This window comes from Cloeon dipterum, chromosome 1, assembly GCF_949628265.1.
Source record: "Cloeon dipterum chromosome 1, ieCloDipt1.1, whole genome shotgun sequence".
Taxonomy (NCBI): Eukaryota; Metazoa; Arthropoda; class Insecta; order Ephemeroptera; family Baetidae; genus Cloeon; species Cloeon dipterum.
Genome location: NC_088786.1, coordinates 12,968,010 through 12,983,107, shown reverse-complemented (window position 1 = coordinate 12,983,107; position 15,098 = coordinate 12,968,010). Strand labels below are relative to the sequence as shown.

General features: G+C 40.5%; 1 protein-coding gene across 6 annotated transcripts in view; it reads right to left on the bottom strand.

Moving 5' to 3' along the window:
* Positions 1-15,098, bottom strand: part of dnc (phosphodiesterase dunce) — a 234,198-nt gene that overhangs the window by 107,473 nt on the left and 111,627 nt on the right. Inside the window, exons 1-2 of one of the 6 annotated variants that reach the window (XM_065497226.1) lie at positions 11,939-12,071; positions 10,208-10,656 (exon numbers count right to left, since the gene is read on the bottom strand). The exons of 4 other annotated variants lie outside the window; for them this stretch is intronic. In XM_065497226.1, the coding sequence (XP_065353298.1) occupies positions 10,208-10,656; positions 11,939-11,995 (506 nt within the window). In that variant the 5' untranslated portion in view covers positions 11,996-12,071. Of the gene's footprint in view, positions 1-10,207; positions 10,657-11,938; positions 12,072-15,098 lie in introns of those variants that run through there. One more of the 6 variants, XM_065497227.1, reaches the window with a different exon arrangement.

The following is a 15,098-nucleotide window of genomic DNA, read 5'->3' as shown; positions in this document are numbered from 1 at the left end:
ATGATAAAGCAGCCAGGAGCGCATTAAGAATCGATTGGCTTGAAGCTTAGCTCTATGTGCCCTGCTAGGCAGTGTGAGAAAATTCTTATCAAAATGCACACAGCAACACTCGCTGGTATGGCACACGTGTTAATTTGCAAGCTTAGCTAGCTAGTTCTGCAACCGGCGGCGCTACGACAGATTGCGCCCAGCGCTGCTTTATCTATGTTTGCGCGACGAGCAAACAAGCGCTAATTAAATCCAACACGCTGCTCGAGAACTCCACTCCTGCCGTCCGACTCTCCTGCTCGCGCCAGGAGAGTGGACGTGAATGCAGAAAAAATAGCTATTGAAGGCAAACGATGAATGCAGCCAAAAGAAAACTCGATTCAATTAGGATCATTCGCTATAATATTTTGTGCATGCAAACAAATGGCTTGTCTGCAAATACATAATTATCATTAAGCAGATTTCGTTTTTAGCATCAATAATAATAAAAATTTTGGTTAGAAGGAGTAAATCTAATATAAAAACTCCAGAATCCGTTGATATTAGAGAGCTTACTAGTTGATATCACATCATTCAAGTTTTAGCCTCTACCATTTGAATGAATTCAGCGCAATAAATTTTTGTTCCGTTCAATGAGCTATATTCATAGAATGCAAATGTTAATAAAATAGAGGGATTCTTGATAAACCAGCATTATTTCTTTTCATGATGCTCCTCCATTGGTTAAAATAATGAGCACACTATCGTTCATTTTTTTTATACCAGTTCTTCTAGTGTAAGCAGAAATTGTAAGATAGAATAAACGTTGCTAGTAGAAAATTTCACTGTAATACAGTCTGTCAAAGCCAGGATTATTTGATGATGGGCTGGAACTAGAGTGAGGGTAGTGTTATATTATCCAATAGAATGATTATGAAAGCAGTGGTGGAAGCTGACTCTCAGTCTTTATCGTAACCCCCTTTCATTTTGCAGAAAATTTAATAACCTCATTCACCAAATATTTGTCCAACCACAAAAACAAGGTCAATAAATGTTTGGTTTCCTGTGCAATTAATTAACACATTGAATGATTTTGCGGACCCTGCAACGTATTTTAGTGAGACTACGCTTAATTACTCGTCCGGGAGAGTTCAAAAAGGGATTGCAAAAACTCTACGTTAACTGCGTAAATAAAATGATGCTACTTTTTACCGGCCACTCGTAAAAAGAGTTGAAACATCCACCAACGCGATACAAAAGTGAATATTGTTGGAATTTTCACTTAGGTCTGATTTTTCACAGAAAAATCATTTTACTGTTTGTCTAAAAACACTCGTTTTCTCTCTGGACATATTGATTGTTTTCGTTACCCAGCCTCTTGGGCTCTGGGCTCTCGCTTTAATCTGGAATGGAAAGCAAATCTTGAAATGAAAGAAACGAAAAACCTGCGCGCTCAGCCCAAAAAGTGTACTCTTTTCTTTCTCACCGTTTTCTCTCTCGCACACAAGAGATGAAAAACACGTGTAAGGTGTCATGTTTGCAAAGGCTTTGCGTTCCGCATTTCTGACTGCGCAGTAAGGCGCTGACAGGCAAAAAAAGCCAACATACCGTGGAAAATTTATAAAACAATTCAAAACTATCGGGTTTCTCTCACCTCTCGCAATGATTATTTTTTACTGCGTGGAACGAATCCACCATTAAACATCAAAGCCGAATCTATTTACAGAGTGGAACGATCCTCTCGCTTAAAATGATGAACTGAAATTGCATGTGACAGATGTCGGGAGCGAGATGGATTTAGTATCACCAACTTTATACTTTCATTGACGAGAGGTGAAAAACAAGGCCAGGGGTGATACCAGGGATAAATACTTTTCCATCAAATATTCAATGCCATCAAAAAATTTTCCCATAAGTTAATGACTCTTATTTATGGAAATCCCATTATAAATGAATTTTAGATTTTTTGAACTTAATACAGAATTTTACGTACATCACATGATACAGTTTAATTTTGTGATCATTTTCTTAAATTTGAATGTTAAATTCATTTTCACAATTATTCAAAATTAATCAAATTTATGTAAGTTCATTCAACAATTCAAATTAAATTTTGTCACTTGCTACAGAGTAAACAACTCGTTCAGGATTATTGTTGCTTGCTAATTTGCTATTGTTGTGTTATAAAAGGAGGTGAGATAGCCGACAAAATATCATTATTGCTCAAGTCCTCCAACGGAACTAATCGTTTCTGAGTTAGCCATGCCTAAGGAAGCGCCTGCCAAAGTCTCCTCCGACGAAACCTCGTCCGATGAAGCCCCGTCCAACGAAGTCGCATCGGGCGAGCTCCTTGAGCTCCTTGAAGCCGCCGACCCTCTGATCGACCTGATGCGCAGGATGAGAAGACGTAGGAGGCGAAGACGTTCTCGCTCGTCGACTCCCACTCGCCGTCGTCGCCGCCGCCGCTCCCGCTAATTGACTGGTAGACTGATCAAGGAATCTTCTCAATTTTGGCCGTGAATTAAAAATTTTTGCCTTGAAAGTTAATATATATTTGTTTTAATTCGAGTTCTTTAGAAAATTCCTTCCGTCTCAATTTTTCATTTGACGAGTAGAATTCTTTGAATTTTGAAAATAATTCAAAATTCTTGACTGATAACATTTTTAAAATTGTAACCAACAATGATCTGCAGTTTATGTTGACGAAACATCTTTGTTTGGGATGGTCTAATTATAGGACAACAAGAAGTAGTGATTGTAGGGACTAGCGTATCGATCATTATTTGGCTAAAAAAAATAAAGTTTCTATAGATTGGTAGACACAGGATACGACAGTCGACTTGGATCCTAGTTAATTATTGTTAGTTAGACTTATGCCTGCTATTGTTTGCAAATGGCGAGTAACTAGGATCCAAATCCATTGTCTTTTACTGTGTCCACCATCCTTATTCTATAGTGATGTATTTCCACAAAAATCAGTAAAACTTGCTAAGAAAGTAATGATTAGGAATTAAAATTCCCGGTGGCTGATTGTTGGATTCAAATTTGAATATTTGATCGTTTGGTTTTTTTTGCAAATCCAACAAGCAATCCCCCATAAAGGTTATGTATCAGAGTGTACAATTTTTGTCAAATATTCCTAATCGTATTTTGTGCTATAAGCTTTCTTTTGTTAGAAAGACCGATGTTAGTTTTAAAATTAGCTTGATCCAAAGGGTGAAAATTGAAAATGTTTTGCAAATTCACAATGCAATAAGTGGTATTTTGTAAAAGCAAGAATTGGATTATTTTCTCTGGGTTTAACAACGTCTGGCCATTTTTATTTAACAGTGAATTCCGATTCCTATCCGACGGCGTTAAAGTCTTATCGTCGAAGAAACTCCTTGTAATTAAAGATTTTCGCTAAATAGGCGTTGCTTATAAATACCAATATAGAAGCACACAAACATTTCAGCCACTAAAAGAGTGCCAGCCAGGAAATTTTGTTTTGACTCGATCTTCAAGAACTAAGTTATAGCAAGGTTATTTCTGGTTTTAACTTAAAGTTAATTTAAAATTTCTATATATATTTCATTGGAAGTTTTACAAAGGATCGATCCTCAGCAAGTAGGACACGGCAATAAATCAGCGAAAAAGAATAAAATGAAAAATCCGAGCTGTCATACCACCGGCCACTGTGGTAGTTCGAATTTGAAGCGAGAACAAAAGGCAAGGACAAAAACGTTGATGAAGCTGTCAATTGCTACTGACTACAAAAATATCCGACAAAAAGCGCGGAAAACAAAAGAGCAGTGGCAACATTGCCACAGATTGATTAATTAGGAAAGTTGGTGGCTTCGAACGAGAGGGCAATCGAGATCAGAAAATGTCATTGGAAAATGGCAGTATCGCTGGCGGCGTGTAGACTGTAGAGCGAAGGCGCAAAAACAGAGAATTGTCGACGTTGAAAAGTGAGCCATCTGCAATAAACCTGAAGCTCGATGCAGTGAATTAAGTTGCGCCTTCGATCTTCGATAGTTTTGCCTCAGGAGGATCACCCTGTCACAACTTAAAATACTTTGCTTAAGTATTATTTTAATCTTTGAGATTTTATAACTGTTAGCTACAATGGCAGGAAGAGAACATCTCACTTTTTATTTTTAGTAGTAGAAAACTGCCTTCCCCAAACATTCATTTCATAGGTGGACTTCAAAGAAATTTGTCAACCTGTTTCGGACTTTGCGAGGCTTTCTACTCAGTTGCAGCAAGTGGGTCGCTTGTGTGTGTACACGGCTGCTTATATTGAATTTGTTTGGTGCTCAGCCTGCTGTGTATCGTGACCTCGCCTACCAATTGATTTCCCACCTTTGAAGAGAGGAAGCCGCGGGCAATGGACCTTTTATTGTGACTCCTGGTTGTGTTTTTGCCGACATTGTTTTTTGCTCTGCCGAATATAATGATTCATTACAAAGGCCGGTATATTGTTTGTTCGCTGGCTCGGGCGGGCGGCCGATGAGAAAGAAGTATAAAGGCAGGTATATGTGTAGAGCGGTGTTTTCGAATCTGCTCTTTCCCCAAAAGAGAGCCAACGACCAGCGTGCGCGCTCCAACAGCTGAGGCTTTGTTTGCTCTGCAATTATAAAAAACAACTCGTCCGGCTTTAGTTGGAAGGTGCCATGTGTGCTAGACCTTTCAGGCGTGAAGCCTCGGCGTTGGGAAAGGTTTCCTATTTCAAATTCGAATGAGGCCGGTATTTTAGAGAGATATAGAGCGTCAAATGCAAATCGCAGTGCGCTCGCTTCAAAGGTAAACATGGCGACGCAGGGAGGGCTGTTGTTGCAATTCCAACCGCTCGGATTGCGTCTGCTCAATCAATTCTGCATTAAGTGGCAATCACGGCAGCCTCGATTAGAATTTCCCTGCAATTTCAATAATGCATTTGGAAAATCCCTTGTCCATGAGGCTAAACCACTTCGCCAACAGTGAGCAACTTTCTAGTTATCGATGCACACACCTTAATTTGTCTTCAATAAACGTTCAATCCTGACTATATCTCAGCAATCCAATGATCGTTTTTTATTTCACCGATTGCATATGTGAATTATAGGAAATAAAGTGAGTAAAATGGTGCTACTGGTTGACTGTTAAATCCCATAGCCTTTATAGCCGTCAGGCTAAAATGATACACACGTATACGCACGGCACCTTTTAAGAGTTATAATTTATTCATGCATTTTGACGGGTTTAATTGGCCTACTTAAAAGCGATCAAAGTTGGTTTTACTTGTGATCGGTCTCCTATGCATCAAGTGAAAAATTGAATCAGCAAATTTAATAGCGCAAACGAGTGAATAAAAGCCTCATTAGAGACAAAGCGAGTCTGCGTCTGCATGTGAGCTCGCACTCAGACGTCAATACATCCATGCTAATTTCGGGAGGTGAAAGCGGAACCACCCTCTAGAGAGGAGTGCGACAGAGAACGTCAGTGCGCGGAGCAGAGGTCTCATCATATTTTGCTCACAGTCAGTCCGCCAGACGTCACGTGCAATTTTTTGTTCTACAGGAAAATTCGTTTCCTCACCGCGCGTTGGCAGTCTGATTTTATTGCTAGCACACGTCATGAGTGCTCAATCAAGCCGAAGTACATGTTCTGACAAGCTCAGTCGCGAGGAAAATCGACTTTTATTTCGAAGCTCGTTCCCAGCGAGGAAGCCAATTTGTTTGGCTTGAGTGAAAGTAGACGTGGGATCGCGGTGGCCACTTTGCGTGGAATGCAATTTCAAACAAATCACGCTCTAGTTACACTAAGGATTGGGGGAAGTGAAGATAATAAAATTTAATTCGTCACTAAACGTTTCTGTTGGCCTTTTGACTTTTTTGTTCGGGATTTAGTGTCATAAACATGATCGTACTTTTGACTATAATAATTGTGAGTTGTTAAAAGAGGTTGATATTAGCAGGTAAATAAATAACTGACTATAATTGATAATTTTAGCTGTACGTCGTTGGCGTTTAATAAATAAATAATTGATATTTTTACTGTAAATTAATTTTCCCAGTACTACTTTTCTATTTTATGATGTTTAATGTAGGAAAATAGATCTTTTAAATAAAATAATTAATTTTAAAATGTGGAGTATTAGATTTAAAAAAATGTGGAGGTTTAATTTTTTATTATTACTCGTTTAATTTTATTTACGCTGCTATTCATTCTGACTTATTTGCTTTCCACAAGTTTGAACATTCTTTGCTGGTTACATTCTATGAATTGCTACGTGAGCGTGAACAACGAGCTTCGTCTAATGAATATGTATGCATTTGGTTAAAATCTGATAGGCCTGCGAGCTGTAGGGTGTTTGCGAATTCAGTTGACAGCAGCGAGTGTTTGTTTCGATTGCACACACAAAGAGAATGCAATATTGGCTTTTGACGCACTCAAATCGCTTGGTGCAGCACAAATACCGCCTCCGGGGGCATTCGCTGCTGGTGCAAAGCAAACTAACTCAGCATGAGCAATGTACTAATAATGCCCAAGGTTCAAGCGCATGCAATCCACCATCACCAAGCGTCAAAGGAAGTTGCAGGCTTGCCACCGGCACGTGCCACACAACGCAGCAATGACGTTATGATGAATCATAATTGAAACACCCTGGAGTTTTCTCAAAATGCTCAAAATAAGGTATAATCCGATCCATGCCAATTTTTTAGATTTAGCTTGAAAGAGTTTCCTTTGAAAATTTGATAAAACGAGAATAATGGGAAATCTAACGGCATCATTAAATCTGTCAAAATAAAGTTCATAAAATTGATATTATTGTTCTTTCAAAGGGTAAAAATATTTTTGCTGGTTGGAAATTTCCGATTAATGGAAAAATTAAATAATCATACAACTTTACTACGGGTAGTGATTTGAAACCTGTTTAAAAAAGGATGATTATTAGCAATCGACATTATTGTAATCAAAGAATTATGCCAAAAAGATTTAAAAATTTTCACAAATTAATAATTGTTTCATAATATGTCTGATTTTTTAAAATCTTCTGAAAAATAGAATTGCAGCTCCTCTGATAGAATTCATGAGAACTTATGCCTTCTGATTGAGCAAAAAGCATGGATTTTACACAATACCTAGTAATCCGGTTGCAATAGTTGGAAGGCTATTAATATAGCCGCTCACATCTTTCCTTATCAGACACTCACACATTCGTAACAATCAGCCGAGAATGTAGAGATCCTTTTTCCGCCTGGATTAATTGTAACGATACACTCAGCCGGTGTTCGTTCTCTTCTCTGCTAATCCCATCGTCTCGAAATAGCTCAATTATATCCGCAGTATGAACTTTCAGAATAGAAGGCGAACACAAACCGGAGCGGTCGAAGCTCCAGCCGAGTGTGAAAAAGGAAAGAGCCGCAAGAGGTAAAATTTAATTAAGAGCACGCGTTCGCGATTTTCGCCAGCCTTTTGCCTCCCGCAATGCAATATTAATCGGCAGAGTCTAGGCCGTTGCGAGAGAAGTAAAACGAAGAGCAAAAGTCAGCGTATTTGAACTCGCGTGTACAACTTCATCTCACGAAAAGTAATTGGGCCAAACGAGCAACGGCAGAGAACACCTCAAGACGGGCAAAGCGCGCATCCAAGATGGAAATAGCTTACTTTGGCTAACGTTCTGTGCAATGGTAAAATAGTTGTTTCAGATATATTTCTCATCATGTATTTAAACAGTACTATCACTTTGGATCCAAAAATTAATTGCACCTTGTTATCAAAGTTCTCTCGATCATAGTAGAATATTAACAACTAATTACTGATGTAAACCTTTGGATATATAGTTGGATTACATAATTATTTTTTGCTCTTTTTATTCCTGTCCGAGGACCGGGAAGGGCGCGCACTGCACTAGCACGAATGCTGAAACCCGGATCCCAATAACACCGCGAACGGATAACATGGGCGCACCAGGCCGCACAGGGACCCAGCCCACTGAAGGGCCATTTGCCTCTGCACCGAGGCATTGAAACGCTAGAAATTCGTCCCGTGAAGCCAAATCACGCATGCTGGAAAGGTGCAAACCAGCAAGTAGCATTATGAGTAGCAAATTAATATTTTGTTCATTTCAAATTTCAAAACTTAGGATCCAGAATCCAGATAAAAGTCATTGCTACCCCCTTTGTTTTGCATTTGTTTGTCACGCAAGCCTTTTCCAAATTTCAAACGCCTTTTGTTTCGGCCCGTATTTCAGACAGCCCCGTCCTTTCTAATTCTCTCATTCTTTTCATCCGGCTCTGGAAAGCCGAGCAAACTTTTCTTCCTCTGTCAGGTCCGTTGGGATGCCGTTGACTTACCACGGCAGACGCAATTTTTGGAACACATAACTCGCTCAAATTTTTAACGACGAACGCCGAAATTGCGAAAAAGCTGCTTCATCCGTCTTCGTCATATCGGGAAAAAACGGTAGCGCCGCAGGAGGGAATCCAGGCACTCTTAAAAAAACAAATGCACCATTCACGGTAGAACTTTCTTATTCCCGCTCTTTTATTTTAACGCGCAGCATCGCCAAGTTTCACCTCTCAAGTGTGTATTTAGAGCAGAGCAGCGCTAGGAACTTCTTGCCAGCGTCCATTTCTCGCAGTTTGAATAATAGGCTCGTCGCTCACCTGGCTCCGCAAACAGCCAAGAGCACGTGAAATATTAACCGGTAGCAGCTGCTCTATATTGCTCGGCTTGGCGAACGTAATCTGTCCCACCTCCTCTTCGAATTTCGCACACGTCCTGCCTCTTTGCAGGACCCTCTTTTTCTCTCACGATCGCTCTTGGGTCATTTTTCAATCGACTGGCGTGACAAGCTCAATGAAAAAGCCACTCATGGCGGCCTAGAAAACTGTGAGCCATTTCGATGCGTTTTTAATTAAAAGCAGCGCCCGGCACAATCCCTGCACTCGTTACCCGAGACTTGAGCACACACCAGTTTCATTCGCACGACCTACATTGCAACCGAGTGTTTAAAGTGGAAAAGACAAGAAACAAACAACCGAGCTAACAAAATTACAACACACGCTCTTGTTTATTTAGAGATATTCTATTTTAGTATTATATCTTTCCGTAAGGTAAAAATTTGAACCTCAGCTAAATTTTTCTCGTCCTAATGCGGTCTTTTAAATCAGCACTTTTACTATAAATTTCACAAAAGTACTCATTAATTACCAAAACGTGTTGCAAGCCTGGTTGTGAAGAACATCAATCGAGCAAAATACTTGAAATTCCCCTTTTGGACTCCGTACCAAAAGCCGAGGGTCGCACCCGTTGACAAAGAGAAATACCACTCGTCTGCATACAGGTCTGAAGATCCTCCCAATCTTAAGTTTGAGCTGCACCTTTCGTCATTTCTAAAAGAGTAAGCGGCGCAGCGTACATTATTTTTTTCCGCCCTTTGTGTTGCTAAGGGAGGATCTGGCGAACCTTGATATTTAAAAAAGAGCTGACCCAGCAACGTATTTTTCACATCTTTGATCGTTCCCAAGGGAGCGTGGCATTATTTTTTTTCGCGTGGGTGGTATGCCGACCGGGGAAATTTATCTTGTCTATCGTGCATGCGTACTTTGGCGGGATGCTCCTGCATTATTCATTACTTTGTTGGTGCATAATTAGAATTTCAAATTACGACCGGCAGGATCAGGCTCCGTTAGCCGCTGGCAAGCTACACATAAAAAGAAAAATAAACACGAGTTGCTAATTAACGATAAACTTTTTGTTGGTTCTGTTTAAAATGAATAAATATTTCCCTGAGTAATGATTGCTTCCTTTGGTTTAAAATAATTTTTGCGGGAGCTTTTAATCGTTATGCTATTCAATATAAGTATTTTGCAAAAACTACGCTTTTCGAGCGTATTTTAATCCAATTAACAGTTAATTCATATGAGGAAATTCATTTTATTTGGTAATCGGACCAATTTATCTTTTAAACTGCAAAATAGATTAATTTGGCTCGCAGACATTAAGAATTGGGTACGCAGTTGAAACTGTAAAATTCCCTGTGTACAAATTTAGTTCATTTGGGAAGTGGTTATCCAGCATCATTGTTTTTTTTCTTGTCAGCTGAAGTAGGTACTGAGGTGAAAAAATACCAAATTTAGAAAGAAAAAAAATTATTCACTTATTTCGGCATAACTCTCTAAGGTTTACTCTATCATTTGTCTTTCATATTGTCACATAACTATGTAATCACTGCATTCCCTGGTATTATATGACAAAAAGCTGGACTCACACTGAGAAGACGTCACTCTCGCTCCTTGGCAGCACCAGCTTGGGCAGCACGATGGCCCTGCGCTGTCTGGTCTTAATGGTGCACATGGTGGACGTGATCTGGAAGGCCTCAGGCTGCGGCGAGTGCGGTGACAGGATGGTGAGCCGACGTGCGCTGTCCGAGCCCGGTAGCGACAAATGCTGCGGCACGAACAGTTTGCGCTCGCCGCCGGCCACCTCGCACAGACCGGTCGCACTGAGGAAGGTGGAAGAGCGGCCACCACCGGTCGAGTGGCCGCCGGTACTGTTCTGGCGCACGATTTCCTCACCGGAAACCGCCCGCCGCTTGAACACGGCGCGGTCAAAGGACGAGCTGCTCGCTTCCTGACACGAGGCCACCTGTCGCATGTCGCGCTCCGAGGTACTCTTGTAGGTGCACGCCGCGTACCGGTTGGCCGTCAACAAGCACGCCTTGACCGACAACACTCACGTCAGCACTCGTTTTAGCGACAGGTGTCGAATTTGATTAGCACTCTACTTCGGGCAGTTGGCTTTTCATCTCGCGGTTACTGACTTTTCAGTAATTCTTGTCTATTTTATGCATAAATAAGTAAATATTTCCATAGGGCCACAAATTTTTCCATTTTAGAGCTAAAAGATAGGTTACAGAGTATTATGGACATCATATTTGTATTCCTAATTAATCAAATGCTAAATCATGTCCAATAGCGTTAAATCCACGCTACCCCCAACTTCAACTTTGAAGAGTACAAAATGTAAAGGGATCATTTTAATACGTATCAATTCCCCAGGCTCGAGTTGATTGCACAGCTAATTAAATCTGTCTAAACAAAAATCAATTAAAACCAACCGAGCGGATCAATTCTCAACAAGCCAAATTATAATCAACGCTCTCAGTATAATTTTCAAAACCGTGAGCATTACATGCATAAATTATGCCATGACTAGACACACGTGCCGCTCATTCGCTATTGAATTATTAAATTAAATTCAGCTAGTCATGCGCTGAAAGGTAAAACAACGCTGCTGCCTATTTTCCCGATAAGCTGTAAGATTGCTAATTGATGGCATGTTGAAGGTATGCAGCCCGCTAAGCATAATTGATCGACTCGTTGCATAACTGTGATATCAATTGACGCACCTTTGAATAATTTGTTGTTAGCGGAAATAGCTGGTTTAGATCAAAGCCTCTTCATGAAATTGATTTTATAATTCCATATTATAAAAATGCCAATAATGCCCTTACCTATACTTGCTTAATTTTTCAATTTTTGAATGCAGATGATAATAGTCAATGCAGAGGCTATATACGTCAACTAAAATTAATTGAAGCTGTGACAACGGCAGCCAGTTTTGTAAGGTTGTTTGTAGACTGGAGAATTTGGAATGAACTCTTAGCTGTCACAATTACTGTAAAATGTTTTTTATGAGTATAAATCACACAAATTGTAAAATTTATTTTTTACAATTCTTGCAAGACAGATAAATTATGCATTTAAATGAAGTTATTTAATCGAGATGAATTTTGAGGAGTGTTGGTAAAATTTAATTTTTAAAGAAATTATTATATTATCAAATACCCGTTGAAAAGAAAATGCATATTGAATTAAAAAAAACGTAACTTATACATCGAAAGATGAATTAGAATTCATGTGAATTCAACACCAAACTGCACTCTACAGAGATCAAGTGATCAAATTCGACACCCGTGGTCCAACGAGCAGAGGCTTACAGAGTCGGGTTGGTGGTGTTGCGTGGACTCGGTACTGGAGCTGCGAAGGCTCTCCATGGACCTGAGGCTGCAGCTGCTGGCCTGCGAGAGGTGCGCAGAGGAGGTAGTGGTCGACGACTGCTGCCTCAGGCTATCCATGGAGCGGCAGTCGATGCGCTTGACGCTGCGCGCCGTTAGCCACTGGCGGCCCTCGCGGCCAACTTCGGACATGGTGACCGGTGTGAAGAGGTGCTGCGGCGCGCCGTGCCCACTCGACCCTGGGCCCGTGTACGACGAGGACAGCACTCTGACCACCGGGTCGTCCTCCTCCTCGGAGGCCTCGTAGATGTTCACCTCGATCGGCTGGCTGGAGGTCATCGTGTTCACGCGACGAGCAGCATCTGCGGCCGAAACGTGCACCGACGCAGCAACTACGTCACAGACTGAGCGTTTTCCAATCCGTGGCTTGCCTTTAATTGAAATATCGGGCTCTTTTAACCCGGCTTGAGGGCTTCAATCGATCGGGAAAATTGCAAAGGGGAAAAATAATGCCATTTTCAGTACCGCGAAAGCCATTATAACCATTCAACCTTTTCTCAACAGTGGGATGATCATTTTAATTAAAAAGTTGTTTGATCATCGGGCGAAAAGGGAAATTGATCTCTCAGTAAATTGAATGAGAAGTTAAAGAAATACTTGATAATAATTTTTGATGATCCGTCTTTGACGAGAAGGGAAGAAAATAATTATAAATCCCTGTCTTTGGTACTGTGGTTATTTGCAATTTGACATCTGACAGTTGAGAAACTTTTCACCCGCGCACCCGTTTCGTGAATAGAACCGCGTTACTTCGCTCCATAAAGCTCTTCCACCAGCTCAAGCAAACGAGTGAACACTTCACATCTGTAATCACGCTAATGGCAAAGTTTGCCTCGCGAATTAGCATGCAAATTACTGCCTCTGCACTGACGGATTTCTTTACGAACGCCGCAATTAAAATTTACACACGGCTTATCTGCAGACGCGATGTCTGCTTTAAACTTAAGTGTGTGTGTGTGTGTATAAACTCACAACTGGGCAAAACCATGTAGGTTGAGGTGCTCAACTCGCGAAAGGTCGTTGCTTGGCGAAATCAATATTTAAAACGTAGTGTGCACAAGAAACAGCCATTCTGTATCGCTGTGAGAAAAGGAGAAACCCGATTTGTGTCACAAAGGAATTCTAATTGCCTCAACAGAGCTGCAAATTTATTGCAACAAACCAAATAAAAAGAAAAAGTTCTGTCACTAGTTTAGTTGTCGAGCATTTCTTTTTTTCATTTTACTCCTTCTTAGCGAGTCCAAGATTTCTTTACGACGAGTCAGCTATTCTCGGAACCAACCCCATCATTAAATAATCAACCCCAGAGGCTGGAGCAGGGGCTAAAACTTTTTCCCCTTTCACCTGTCCGTCGACCGACATTGCGAACCAAACTTTTAGTCTGCTGAAAAGATTGCCAAAGTGATTATCAAAGTGCGCCTTTGCCGTTAGCTTAATTACTCAAAACAGTCCTTTGAAGTTTGAGTTTCCTTCAGGTGCAAAACAGGATTTTCATCGCACCCAGCATGACGGGAATGCACAGTGGAAAGGAATTTCCAAACTATAGCGTGGTTATAGGTCAGGCATGAATGGGCTCCACTGTCAAATTTTGTCTTTCCCAAAATTTGCCAAATATTGGATAATATCCCGAAAGCGTAATTTCTGATGCGAGATTTTTAGTCAAAAAGTTAATCAAGAACAGAGAACAGACATGAAGGATTTTCAGTCGTTTATTAAGAGTGGCAGTTGTCAGGTGGTGGTGTTTTGAGTTTTGTGAAGTTGGCAGCCTTCAATGCGCACCTGCTTTTAGCCGCATGCAGGGCGTTGTTTAATCGGCGTGTTTAGGGGTGGTTGTCAAACTGGCACGCGTTTATTATTCCCGCAAGGAGCGCGAGGACGAGGCGCCCGTTCCAACACCAATTAAACAAAGCGACTGGTGCTGGTGGAGGGCAATTTTGGTCTGCTTGCCATTGTAATTGTCTCTCGACTCTGGGAGCGCGTGTTGTGCATTCTCTCGGCCCATTTCACGCAAGGAGTCGGCAGGTTCATATTTTGTTTTTGATGACGCTGTGGTGCCTTCCCGCAACTACCATCCTAGCAACTAGTTTGCATTTAATCAGTATCGCCAGGTGGCAGTGTAAAGGTGCGATAAATTCTGCAACCCTCACTGCACTTTCAATCTTGCACGATTGCAGTCAAAACGAAAATGTTCACTCCAACTAGGATCAAGATTTCGTGCGAGAATATTCTAGAAGCTATTTCTTATCAGACCTGCACTACGGGCTAAGAATTTATATAACTATAATTAATTGTTAATGATCGAAATTGACATTTTCATGTTATGTATTGTAATAGTGATTTTAGTTATTCGTGTTATTTCACAGTCTTGAGTCTTAATTTTACTATAAATGCCACTAGTCTGAAATAAACAAGACGAATACAATGAAAAAAGACGCATTTTTGTCGCAGCTCCTCGATCCCCACAACGTATACACTTTTTCTCATTTCATATTATGGAATAAATATAATTGGGAGAAAGAACCCGACATAAAATTGATTTTTAATCAATTATAAAAAGCTTTTAGACCTTGTACCTTGTAATTGTGACAGATGCATTGGCATTTTAGTGTTTCCCATGCTTAATAAAAATCTAACAGCAAAAAATGAAAAATGGGTTTGAGTTTGTTTTCGGGGACGCACTTGTTGTTTAGTCCATTATCCCATGAATGGAGGTATTTGAAAGTAAAACAATCAAATGAATCTATTCAATGCGATTTAAAGAATTAAGCATTATAAAAACCTCTAAGTTTTTTTTGTAACAAAGATAAATGATTTTATACACCTCCTTGGAGAGGCAAGCTTTGTCCCGAAAGATAAATATCACACAGCATCTGCATCAAGCTAGAGGTTTACAAAATGCATTGCGAAATCTACTTTTGTTACAGAATCCAAGAATTTATTCTCCCTCTTTGCATCATATTGAGCTGACACTTTCCCTGGCACGTGACAAAAGATTTTTCGCCATGAAGTCGACATACGCTTGCCGCTTTGATAGGTACGCTGCACGCCTAGAACCTTTCGTGAGATATCGATTTGAATTCTG